Source organism: Nanorana parkeri, unplaced genomic scaffold, assembly GCF_000935625.1.
Source record: "Nanorana parkeri isolate BGI_ZX_2015 unplaced genomic scaffold, ASM93562v1 scaffold2119, whole genome shotgun sequence".
NCBI lineage: Eukaryota > Metazoa > Chordata > Amphibia > Anura > Dicroglossidae > Nanorana > Nanorana parkeri.
In genome coordinates this window covers 22,113-35,166 of record NW_017308387.1, presented here as the reverse complement: position 1 = coordinate 35,166, position 13,054 = coordinate 22,113, and the positions used below count along the sequence as shown (strand labels likewise).

At 43.0% G+C, this 13,054-nt stretch overlaps 1 protein-coding gene across 1 annotated transcript in view; it reads left to right on the top strand.

The window, feature by feature from the left end:
• Positions 1–8,315, top strand: part of NCAPG2 (non-SMC condensin II complex subunit G2) — a 47,423-nt gene extending 39,108 nt beyond the window's left edge. Inside the window, exons 22-28 of the mRNA XM_018572748.1 lie at positions 448–547; positions 2,069–2,259; positions 2,578–2,721; positions 3,633–3,736; positions 3,984–4,084; positions 4,986–5,088; positions 8,074–8,315. Of these exons, the coding sequence (XP_018428250.1) occupies positions 448–547; positions 2,069–2,259; positions 2,578–2,721; positions 3,633–3,736; positions 3,984–4,084; positions 4,986–5,088; positions 8,074–8,125 (795 nt within the window). The 3' untranslated portion in view covers positions 8,126–8,315. The remainder of the gene's footprint in view (positions 1–447; positions 548–2,068; positions 2,260–2,577; positions 2,722–3,632; positions 3,737–3,983; positions 4,085–4,985; positions 5,089–8,073) is intronic.
• The last annotated feature ends 4,739 nt before the right edge of the window (positions 8,316–13,054 follow it).

The following is a 13,054-nucleotide window of genomic DNA, read 5'->3' as shown; positions in this document are numbered from 1 at the left end:
GCCAATACTCCTAACACTGTATTATACATAGTAATCTCTGGCTGTGCGATTATTTGCAAACGGCTGCAGGCAGTGGCATCTGTCATTGTATACAACGCTTTCTGCCTGCATCAAATCATATGAGTCTCGCGCAGAAATGTGACTCGTGCTATCGGCCCCATTGGCAGGTGTGAATGGGGCCTAATCTGTTCTGTGTCGAGCATGCAGTGGTCAAATGACATTCATTAAATCCCCATCCTGAAAGAAGATAAGCAAAGTGATTAGGGATTGTCTCTATGTTTTATATACAAGTACTCGTTTCATTTGTTTGAATGGCTGGCATTTTATTGCTACTTAGTGATTCATTCTCCTAAAGCATAATGAGCTCTATTGTGTTTCACCCCACGTCTCAATATTCCATAATGCGTAAATCACATTTGGTGTTATTCTTTTCTTGTCTCTGAATAGACCTATCTGACAGTATGTAAAGATGTGATAATGGTTGGCCTTGGTGACTCAGATTTTCAAGCACAGATTCTTCAAATTCTGCTCTCAATAATACAAATTGGTAAGTTTTGTAATGTTTTGTTTACGCACAGCTGGGTATAACCTCCTATCAGGCCTTGCTATGAATTGGAGTGTCCTAGAAAGGGCGGAAAAGGTTACCTTAGATTTTCATCTCTGTGGATTGCACGGCACTGTGCTAGAACGCCTGTGACAGGAACGAGCAGCGGCCGGTAACAGAGCCTGAGGGAGGCGACAGAGCCTGTCACAGCTCTACCGTCCGGCTGCTCTGTCACCGCTGCACGCCCCCCTGCTCTGTCACCGCTGCACGCCCCCCTGCTCTGTCACCGCTGCACGCCCCCCTGCTCTGTCACCGCTGCACGCCCCCCTGCTCTGTCACCGCTGCACGCCCCCCTGCTCTGTCACCGCTGCACGCCCCCCTGCTCTGTCACCGCTGCACGCCCCCCTGCTCTGTCACCGCTGCACGCCCCCCTGCTCTGTCACCGCTGCACGCCCCCCTGCTCTGTCACCGCTGCACGCCCCCCTGCTCTGTCACCGCTGCACGCCCCCCTGCTCTGTCACCGCTGCACGCCCCCCTGCTCTGTCACCGCTGCACGCCCCCCTGCTCTGTCACCGCTGCACGCCCCCCTGCTCTGTCACCGCTGCACGCCCCCCTGCTCTGTCACCGCTGCACGCCCCCCTGCTCTGTCACCGCTGCACGCCCCCCTGCTCTGTCACCGCTGCACGCCCCCCTGCTCTGTCACCGCTGCACGCCCCCCTGCTCTGTCACCGCTGCACGCCCCCCTGCTCTGTCACCGCTGCACGCCCCCCTGCTCTGTCACCGCTGCACGCCCCCCTGCTCTGTCACCGCTGCACGCCCCCCTGCTCTGTCACCGCTGCACGCCCCCCTGCTCTGTCACCGCTGCACGCCCCCCTGCTCTGTCACCGCTGCACGCCCCCCTGCTCTGTCACCGCTGCACGCCCCCCTGCTCTGTCACCGCTGCACGCCCCCCTGCTCTGTCACCGCTGCACGCCCCCCTGCTCTGTCACCGCTGCACGCCCCCCTGCTCTGTCACCGCTGCACGCCCCCCTGCTCTGTCACCGCTGCACGCCCCCCTGCTCTGTCACCGCTGCACGCCCCCCTGCTCGGTCACCGCTGCACGCCCCCCTGCTCTGTCACCGCTGCACGCCCGGAACTACATGTCTTGGCTGATACGAATCCAAGCATCGGCGCAATGTATTGGGGCATTTTCACAAGTACTTGTGAAAATGCCCTGTATCGGTCCTGTTACCGATGCTAGTATCGGTATCGGGACATCCCTACCCATAATACCTAGAAAATGCATTCCAAAGAGGTAAGACAGAAAGCTCAGTTCACAGCAATATCTTGTGTGTGTCACTGGGACAGAAACAGGGAAAATCTCCCCAACAGGGATGCAAACATCAATAAAACCCATAGCATATAGCTATAGCAGATATAACATTCCCTACCTTTATGACTGTATGTGCAGGTGGTGTTTTTTAAATGAAGCTAGCTTCACAGGCATGTAGTAACTGTGAACTATATTCTGTTTGTATCTTTCAGAGGAGTGCTGTGATTGCCTGCCAACTTTTCTGTCTGTACTAAAAGAAGTAACAGAGGTTTGTCTGGCTCACAAGATAAATAATGCAAATGCTGAGTTGGATAAACACCTTGATGCTATACAGACATGCTTCCACAAAGCTATAGAGGTTTCCGCTCGCAGACTGAGGAAAGAGCAAGATGAAGCATTCCAGGTATCAATAATGGAAGAACGAGATTGCAAAAAATGGCCTGAAACATTCTAGTACGACAAATGAAAGTCTCATGTTCACAAATCAAGATGAAAGGTTTTACATCCACTACTTGGGTATCACTACTTCTGGGTGGTAACTGCAGTCTTTTCACAGGGGAATGCTCCACTCTTTAAAAAAAAAAAAAGTGTATAGATTGAAAATATTTAGCAGATCTTCATTCATAAAACATTTCTTACGATGTTTAGTTTGATTTTTCTTGTCTATCTCTTTTGTGGACAAAGTTCTCTATCATGTGCTCATGTTGTTTTGCATTTGTAGTTGCTGCACTCCATTCAGGTGCCTATTGGACAGTTTGTGAACACAGTTCAGTGCTGGCATATGGCGTCTTCAGAAGTCCACCACGGGACCCTCTCCACAATCATCGCAGCTGTGGTGGTGGAAATAAGCCACGCTTTGCGGAAAGTAGGTATTGATGGTCTTTAGTCATGGATTAGATTGCTCTCGGTTTTCAAACATGTCATTGTTTTTTGTTTTTTTTTTACCTTTCTCTCTCCCCTCTTTTCTTGCAATTCTTAAAAAATCAATGGAAGTAATGTTTTTTGTAACACTCAGAGATGTAAAACAAAGTTGTGGTCATTACTTTTTTGGAAATATAAATCTCATAATGTTATTTTTTTACGAGGGGATTAACACTTTAGCATACCTTTTGTGGTGTGTTAACACATACATTAGCGTGCATTGCATTAACAGCAGCCCATTCATTATGAGTGGGCTGCCAATGGACCACAACGGATAAAAAAAAAAAACCACACGGGAACCTACTAACACCTATGGGATGATTGGATACTGGCAAACAAAACATGGTAATCCCTCCTTCTACCAGCATGCCTCAGTTTTCTGAATCTGCCTTGTAATCAGCATCATGTAATCCTGTACACATCGGCAGACAGGGTAAGAGAGGGAAGGTCAGCACTAGGAGCCGATTAGGCTCTGCTACAGTGCACATATGCTGGCAGGAGAGAGCAGAGGGATAACCTTATTAGTATGCTGCTACACCTTCATTCTTCTACCACCTGACAGATGTATGTTTTGACCTCACTGTGCTTCTGTTGCATTGGAGGTTGAACATCAAAGTGTATTGTCTGGCAGGGGAAGTTGTATTCTAAAACTGGCCACACAGAATTGCAAATCCTTTCAACTGTAACTGTCTGCCTGGAGATCTGCTTTAAAGAATAAAATTAGAATTATTGCTGGTCATTTTTTTTTTTATATCCCAATAAGCATAACTACAGTCACATGTTATGAATTGCTTTATATCAGGAAATCATAGTTGTTTTAGAATTTTTTCCCCTGAATGCTTGTTGTATGGTTAGATTTCAGATCCAGATGAGATTGCCATTCCAACATCGGTATCAGAGTTGCCGCCGTTGTCTAGGTGCTTAATGTCAGTTGTTATAAAGACGTCAAGTGTGCTAAAGTAAGTTGCCTTGTGTATATACTTTGTATAGGTATGTGCTTAAAGTTTATTGTGCCATTGGGGCACAAAGAGATTGTTGTGTACTAATTATTTGGAAGCTGCACTACACTAGAAATAAATTAATGCAGTTTTTGCTTTTTCTTGTACTGTATGTAGTACCAACCAATTTCTAATATTTTTAGCTCAGATAAAGATGCATTTTTTTTAATTAACCTTATTTTTTTTTTATTATTTTTTTTTTTTAAAGTGCATTTTTAGGTGATCTTGCTACATGTGTTTTGGCGGAAGAGATTGAAGGAATACTGAGCTTAACTGCATCCTTACATATCATCATGGTCAGCAGTAAAGGTAGGACACACATTCAGCTTGGTTTGTCAGCCTACATATACATATACATTGTGTGTACTGTGTACCACTGGGAAATTGCTTTTGCAGAGTAATTCATACTAAGATTTCTAGTTTGATTGGAAGCCCCTTCTGCGTTCCTCTCATGCTTCCTTGTATCCATATAAAGGAGATATTCACCAACAGATTATTGGGATATCAAGTCTCTGTTTAAAAGAAAATCCTATAACTTTTCAACGGTAATGATACTTGACGAGTTGTATTTTATCATTTTTTAAGCGAACATAAATTTTAAAGGTTAAGTCAACTTTAATGAATCATGGATACATTGGGGAGAGGGCAGTTAGAAGTCAGCACACCTTATCTGGCTGCTGTAATAAGCTGGCTATTAAACCCTGCAGTCCTTAGTCACGTTACTGGAACTCACTGAGGGGAATTTATCAAAACTGGAGTGGTCAAAATCTGGAGCCGCTGTGCATGACAACCAATCAGCTTCTCTCTTTCATTTTCAAATCTAAGTTGAACAGAGAAACCGATTGGTTGCCATGGGCAAATGCTCCAGATTCTGTCCGCTCCGGTTTTGATAAATACCCCTCAGAATGTTTGACCTGACCTGCAGCACCTCTTTCTGGTGGTTGCCAATATAAAGACCGTGATAAATACATTAGTACCCTTCAGAGTGGCTGTGTGAGAAAATACAAGTTTGTGGCTTTGTGTATGAAATTTCTTCTGCCTAACCATAATAATTCAGTCTGGTCTACTAGACCTTCTGGAGATTGGGTTTCTAGATAACAAACCCGATTGCTGAGTTCAGAGCTGTATTTTTTTTTTATGTTGTGCTCTGCGACTACGTTGTTCCTGATAGACATTTCAATTCATAGATATTTCTTCTTTTTCAATAAAGGGAAACGCTTGTCTGCAGTATCTAAAGACATTGCTGCAACAGTATATAGAAAGCTGAAGAACCACAGAGAAGTCACAATGGAAGATGATGAAAACATAGAAAGGTAAAATAACAGTATTTGTGCATTCAGCCAGAATATTGTCCTCCTCTCTCGCGTTTCACTTCAAGGTGTGCAAGCTCTGATATTGACTTGAGTTGAAGGATATTCATTGTCAGATACCAATGTTCTTACACCTATAAAAATATTTTATTCATGAGAGGATTGATATCTGTGTACTTCTAGGTCCTCCACTAGTATTAATACATTTCCCTAATAAATAATGATGGCATCCTTTGTATATTATACCTTTTATAGCATGTTCAGACATGAGATTACAATGTTTATATGGCCTGATGACTACATGGTGCAATCAAAGTGTATGTCCAGCCATTTGTTTTACTTCAAGTTTTGGATGGTGTGTGGAAGGATTGGAGTCCCTGCCAAGGCTTTTACCACTATTCTGGGCTTCATCCCCCACTTACTTTCAGGGAAGCAATAGTTTCACCAGGCACAAAGTGAGGGGAAATCTGCAACGGGGATACGTACAGAAATAAATACCTGAGAGGGGTTGTAATCTTCCACCCACTATTCTAAAGAAAAGTAATGTATTTCTGTCTGTGTTGCTGTTGGAGATTTAACCTCACATCCTGTCTGGAAACAGTCCTGACTGGAACAATAGATTAAGAGAAATAACTCCAATGGAGCTCCAAATAGCAATAAAACATAACAGGGGTTCTAACCCTTCTCCACTCTAGTAATAATGCTTTGGCCGAACACACATTTTAAGGATCCGCCCCTTTCAGTCAGACTCCTACACATTCTTAAAAATAATTAAAATGAACTGGCTGGGAGTTTGGCCATGATAGGTTTGTTTTTTTCTGCAACCCTAAAGAAGTTTACTAGAGAATTCATTGAAGTATGTCAATGTCATTCACAATCTGTAGCTTTCCACTGCCTGTCGGTTGAACCAGTTCTTGTACTTTGTTGCCCCTTGTGGCCTAAATCACATTTTAGTTATATGCCTACTGATTTGGTGACAGCATTGCTATTAATGAGCACAGTAATACATGTATTGGGTTTTGTTTTTTAGTAACTTTTTCTTACCTTTTTTAAAACTCTTTTATTCACTTTGCAATCATTGGATAAAAGATGTAGCAAAGGTTTTTGTTTTTTGTTTTTGTTTTTACGTTGACCGGCGTTGGTTTCAAAACAAGTTTTGCTGTTGATAAAAGTGCAAATTTTATTCTATCATTTCTTCTGTGTATAATGACATATTTTTTTTTCTATTACAAAACATTAAAGGCTTTCTCCCTTTTTTGAAATCCATCACACAAAAATGAAAGCCCAATTGGTCTAAAAAAGAAATAAATAAAATAAAAGGTGTTCAGTCTTTGTTTTCTTTCAAAATTCGGTGCATCCGGACTAGAAAAAGCCTGTTCCCTGCCAGCAGATGCAGTGTGGAACCCTTGCTCTTTATAGGAAAGCAAAGGTCCAAGGCATGCCCTGCGGAGTCATACAGCTCTCCAATCACCAGGGAGTAGAAGCTTTGTGGATTTGAAGAGCTATAGGTCTTACTCAGTAGGGGACATGTCAGACCTCTGCAGCAAGGCCACAGAAAGTGCGGAAGAGAGAGTCCTTCCCTGCAGCTCTTGGCAGGGGACAGACTTTTTTACTCAGGCTGTGGCTGCTTTGGCCAGAAGAACTATAAGATATTGAACACTTTTTGTTTTTAAAGGGTAATTCCACATTGCTAGGTGGTTTGGGGAAAATGGAATTACTCCCTCCAATCATTCTTAGCAAGAAGTGCTTCTCATTGGTCAGCGGGGTCAGGTAACCCCGCTGACCAATGAGAGCATGCTATTTGCAAGTGTAATTCAAAATCCAGAGTGCAGGGCTTTGCTACACAGCAGTACGGTGTTAAGGATAGTGCACTGGCATCGGCGGAGGGGAAGGAGTGTTCGCCCCAAAGGTAAGTATAGCAGAGGGGGCCAGATTGGAAGGGGTAATTCCGTTTTCCCAAATTCACCTGGGAAAGTGGAGTTACCCTTTAAGCACCTGGAATGGATAGTATTTATACTGAATGGTCATTTGGGTTATAAGGAACAAATTTTAAAAAAAAACTAGTATTTGGGGGGAAAAAACAGCAAAACAATAGCTAGAGAGAGAAGGGGTGGAAGTAATTAATTAGGGCTGATAAAGGGTAATAAGGGCTTATATAGGAACACAGTTATTTTTATTTTTTTAACTTGCATGTTTGCTTTAACTGACTTCATGTGCATATCAAAAATCACCCCTTTGATCTGCTATGAATGAACCAGAACAGTTACAGTGAAGCAATAATAACATTGTTACATCAAAGTGCTTTTCTGTGTCAGTTTACAGAGGAGCACATCATGCCCATAACTGGTTCAATTAGGATATAAGAAATCATGTCATTGCTCTGTGACCTTTTATTAATGAATTCCACTAAAGTGGTCTCTAAACTCCTTGATGAACTGTGATCACCATATTGTTTCTTATATATGGTACAGTCAGTAAATAAGTTCACTTTTTCATACTTGAAAAGCTTATCAGCAGCAGCAAATGATGGTTTTTGCTTTTGTAAATAGCTGCCAATTATTCGACCTTGTCTTCTCTGACTGTAATATTACTCTACAGTGACTAGCAGTCAGGGTCTGATAAACAGGAACTAGAGCAATGGAAACTGAAGCAGATGTCTAAAGCAGCCATTTGCATTTCACCATTCACATGCTTCCTCTTTCATTTTAGTCCCAATCTTTCCTGCTTAATGTTTAGATTGTTGCAGCGTTTGACATCATTGTAATATTCTGAGGTGCTGAATGATGACTCTTCTTCACATTGTATTAAGTACAAAATCCGGGTGCTTTATAAACTGTCGCACATTACTCATTGGCCATTATTCCAGGATGAGTGCTGTGTTTATTCATCAATTTGCTTTAGTCAGTCAGTGTTGTGCATCACAGTGCCATACCTTGTACCTCATTGAAGCCCACCGTATGTTAACGTAAATTTCTTTTATCTTTGCAGAGCTATATATGAATCATCAATGAGAACCTTAGATCAGCTTCTACAGCCGTAAAAAGACCCAGAAGCCAAACGCCTTTTTTTTTTTTAAACAAGATAAATGTACAGAGGTTGGATATCACTAACCAGCATTTTTATATATTTAATAACAAACAAGACAAACTCTCGGGAGTCTACTTAATGTAATGTACAATTTAAAGAACTGTTTTGTAAGCATCTTTGTAAATATAAAATATATGAATGAAACGCAAAGCTGTATCTGGCTCAGTTTGTTATTGGTCATCATTTTTGCTGTGCAGTTTTTTTTAGATGTAATGTCTTCATGACTTGAAATACTTTATATTTATGGTCTCATTAGACTATGTGGGGGGATTTAAACAGTAAACTCTAGCCCAGATATGTCTTTTAAATAGTCTGTATAATTGCCTGATTTTTCCTTTAATTTAGCTTTGTGTAGTCCCCTGTATGGGTAGGGGCAGATTCTTGAACAATCCACATAAGTATGCCCATCGACAAAGTCAGGGAAGAGTCAGAAGTCCTTGCCAAATTAGTTCTGGGTTAGTGACTCCGTATTGAAGCCAAAGGGTCAGCTAACACTCGGTCACCTAGCAAAACAAGAAGTCAACAATGGCAGGTTCCATGGCAGATGTTGATTGACCCCTCAAGCCCAAGCATTGTCATGTGGGGTAGGTTACATGCTGCCCCATATCTGAAAAACCCAACATGGTTAAGGACTCTCAATTTTAAAACTCAGGTTCTTCCCATATATTATCTTTGTGTTTCTAAGTCCAGGCTTAAGCAAGAGGTTTTCATAACCACAACCTGGTCAGATGAGATGAATTTAGCTACCAGAAAAATCCATCCATCACCATCTTGATTTCAATTATAAGATGACAATAACCACTTTACTACTGCCATATGTTTAAAACTGGCTGGATGGTGGATGTGCCTTTTTGGAGGGTGGCTTCTGGCTTCCTCAGGGGTGCCTCCCAATTTTCAAACTGCATCATGCCTTTTAATGGTGCAGACAGGCCGCCAAAGGTAGAAGACTTTGATATGATAGGAGGCCTGTGATGTGAAGGGGTGCTCCTAGTGTGGGGGGAAATACTCAGATGTGAAAAGAGGGGTCCCTAATGTGACAGGGGTTTCTGGATCATGGAGGGGCCAGATATTTTTTACATTTTAGACGGGTTGCCTGTAGAGTTTACATACTTTTAAAGGGTGCCATGACTGGAAAAAGGTTGAGAAATGTTGGTGTGTGTGTGATTAATAAATATATATATATTATGTCAATGAAACTAATTTTAATGTAGGTTTAGGCATTATCACTACACTGCTGGTCTGTTGAAGGTGTTTGTAACTTAGGAAGGATATTGTGTGGAAGTGTTTGATTTTTTGAAATGTAGCTCACACCAGAGATCCATATGGCATGCTGACAAAATGCAAAATAGACGAGAGTAATTACCAGCAATCACAAATACAACTGAAAAAATAGACCGTATGATGGAATTCACATACTGATCAAGTATTTCTGCTTCCCATCTTTTCTGCTTCCCCCTTAACACATGTTCATTTGGAAACGCAAGTAAAAGGAATGGTGAGGCTTCATTAACTTTATTCAGCTCTAGCTTAGGACATTTTTCTGGTAAAGAGCAGGGAACAGATGCAACTTATAAATATATATGTTGGCATGTTTAAAAACAAAAATATAAAGGCGTCTGGTGAAATCATTTGACATCTCTCCTCCTCTTCTGAAAAGAAAATATTCTCCCAATGTTTCTAAAGACTTTAAGGCCTCATTCACACTGTGTACAGATCTGTGCGGCGTGCACGGCTGTATCGGGATGCTCCCGGGAAGGACAGGTGCTGCATGTGATTGTACGCAGCAGTATGTTCTCTATCGGAGTATGCAGCCATATGCTCACCCGAACTGCAAGTTCGTGAGGGTGTCCGTGCTCGGACACAGACAGGATCCATCGTGTCTGCCTACATGTACGGACACCCACACCCGCACGTATGTGCAGTTTGGGTGAGCATATGGCTGCTTACTCCCATAGAGAACAGGCTGCTGCGTACAATCACACGCACCTGTCCTTCCCGGGAGCAGCCCGATACGGCCGTGCACGCCGCACGGATCTGTAAGGGCCGGCTCTTAGCAGTGTGAATGAGGCCTAAAAGTGAACTTGATTCAGGATGAAACACCCCTGTCAATTTACATAATAATAATAATAGAAATAATAATTTCTAGTCAATATTGACATAAGCAGGAGATCAGTTCTAATCAGGGAAGGTGGATGGGGCAGAATTCAGTGCTGGATCTCTCTGCATTGTCCTATAAATGTAGTTAGAGTCGGCACGCTTGGAAATAGCTCAATGGGGGAAAAAAAAACCCCCTGTGTCCTCTGGCCAGCTCGTCATGCGGGGAGAAGCAGTGTCCTCCGGTTAGCTCGTCATGCTCACAGAACCCAAGTGTCAGCCCCAGTGGTTAGTGCCTGTGCCTTGCAGCCCTGGGGTACACTGCTATAGATATGCTGGTAGATGAATTGGCTCCTGTCTATTGGTATGATATTGTATGATTATTCTACCATCTGCCCCAAAAGCAGATAAAGCACTTTGAGTCCCCAGGCACTGGGGAAGTATTCATTTAAATAAGTCCAAGTGCTAAGAGAGGTCTCTATTTACACTTAGTGAAGAAGTTCCTGTCTCATTTCAAGCTTCTGTGTTGTATGGAACGGTCTTACCAGCATGGTGGCTGAGATAGGCTTCGTTACCTTCTAAGAAACATGTTTTTCTAGCAAACTATTGGAGTACACTCCAGTCAAAACTTAAAACTAGAAAAGTATACAGGACGTGTTGACTTCTGCTCAGTCCTTTTTCATCCAGGTGTTGCTGTAATGCACCAGTCCACCCAAATCCCTTTCAATAATAACCTGGGGGTTTTGGAACCCCCTTTTTTTCCTACATGTTTATAATGCAGAAAACCTATTTCCCAAACAGCCCCACAGCAGGATCCTTGTTACTCACATACAGAAAAGCTGATCTAAAAAACTGTCGTCACTTTCTCACACCCAATAATCACATTCAATCCCCCCATCGAAGTGTGAATCTGATTGGTCATACAGCAAGCCGAGAGAGAGGAAGGTTCATGGTGTAGCACCCTCTTGGGGAATGTGAGGTACTCTATGAACTCTGGCTGCAGTGAATTCAACTCAAGTAATCGAGTGAACTGTATGACTTTGACACAATTGCATTGACATGAACATACACTGATTTGGCTTCTCTTATTGCCTGAAATGAAATTATTGTAAAAATGCTTTTCCTACTTCACGCTTTTAATATTGCCGCCCAAGGCCAAGGCTTGTTTGCTCATATGGTAAACACAGCTGCTTTTAAACCAACAGTAAAAATTGCTTGTGGAAATGAAACAAGTGAAATACTTTAGGCTGGTGGCATAGGCGTACCCTGTTTACCTGTGCCCTGTAGGACATACACTGCAGCCAACATTTTCAACTGCTTGCCATGCCACCTGATTATATTATGTTTCTGCCACCATCTCATCGAGAACCTTTTGTTGCATCGACAGACGCTTTCTGAAGGCATCTCCCCACCTTACCTGGTTTGTTACATCTTTGTGCTAAAATTGTGCCAGTCACGTGTTCTCTGACATTATGGATGTCTCACGTGCCATGACATAATGCCGGCATTGTGAATTTTTAACATTTATGGATCTAGTCCCACTCTAGAATATAAAGCTTGGCCCATCCTTGATGGAGTAGACCAAGGGTAGGCAACCTCGGCACTCGAGCTCTGGTGAAACTACAATGATGGGATTTATATTTTCATGACAGCTATAATGCCGAATTTGCCTAACTCTGTAGTAGACTATTCATTAGAAATCTGTGACCTAATTTCCTTGATTTAACATAAACCACACCTATTCCCCTAATAAGGAAATCCACAAAGATATCACGCAAAACTGTTCACGGAATTTTAATCTCCTGGTGGAGTGTGCTCAACAACCTATTGCTTCCTTGTCTGTCTTCCCATCCTCCACTCTGCATGCCCTTTCCCCTAGCCAGTCAAGTGGGATTGCATTATGAGAGAAGCTTTGCTTCTGGCTAGGGATGCACCAATATATCGGCCGCTGAAACATATCAGCCGAAAATGGTACTTTTGGCAAAATGCTGAAAGTGCCACTTTCTTGCCGATATAGTGGTGCATTCCTAGTTTCTCTCTTCCCCGCTGGGCGCTGCTCTGTGTCCCAGCGGGGAGGAGAAAAGCTGTCACAGGCGGCCGAGCACTGTGGGAGGAGAGCGCTGTGAGCGGCCGGGGTCTCTCCTCCCACACCGCTCAGCCTCCTGTCACAGATCAAGAGAGCGGTGTGGGCAGAGACAGCCCTCGCTGTCACAGGAGGCTGAGCTCTCCTGTGACAGCTGTCAGGATGGAGAGTGGTACAAACACTCAGTGATCGCTGAGTGTTTGTAAATATTTGAGGACATGGTATGTTTACTGTGTCCCCAATTATGAATGAATGGGAAGTGATCTACATCACCTCCTGTTCATTCATGAATGTGGTTATAGTACACATACTATCTCCAAGTTATGAATGAACAGGAACACTCAGTATAGAGGATTCCTGTTCATTTATAATGGGCTGCAGAAAAAGATTGAGGACACAGAGTCCTCAATCTCTTTTTCTATTTTAAAAGGGAAATATCAGGGGTCTGTTTAGACCCCTAATATTTCCCCGAAGCCCCTAAAAGTAAAGTCAAAAATAAAAATATTTTAGAGTCGGCACGCTTGGAAATAGCTCAATGGGGGAAAAAAAAACCCCCTGTGTCCTCTGGCCAGCTCGTCATGCGGGGAGAAGCAGTGTCCTCCGGTTAGCTCGTCATGCTCACAGAACCCAAGTGTCAGCCCCAGTGGTTAGTGCCTGTGCCTTGCAGCCCTGGGGTACACTGCTATAGATATGCTGGTAGATGAA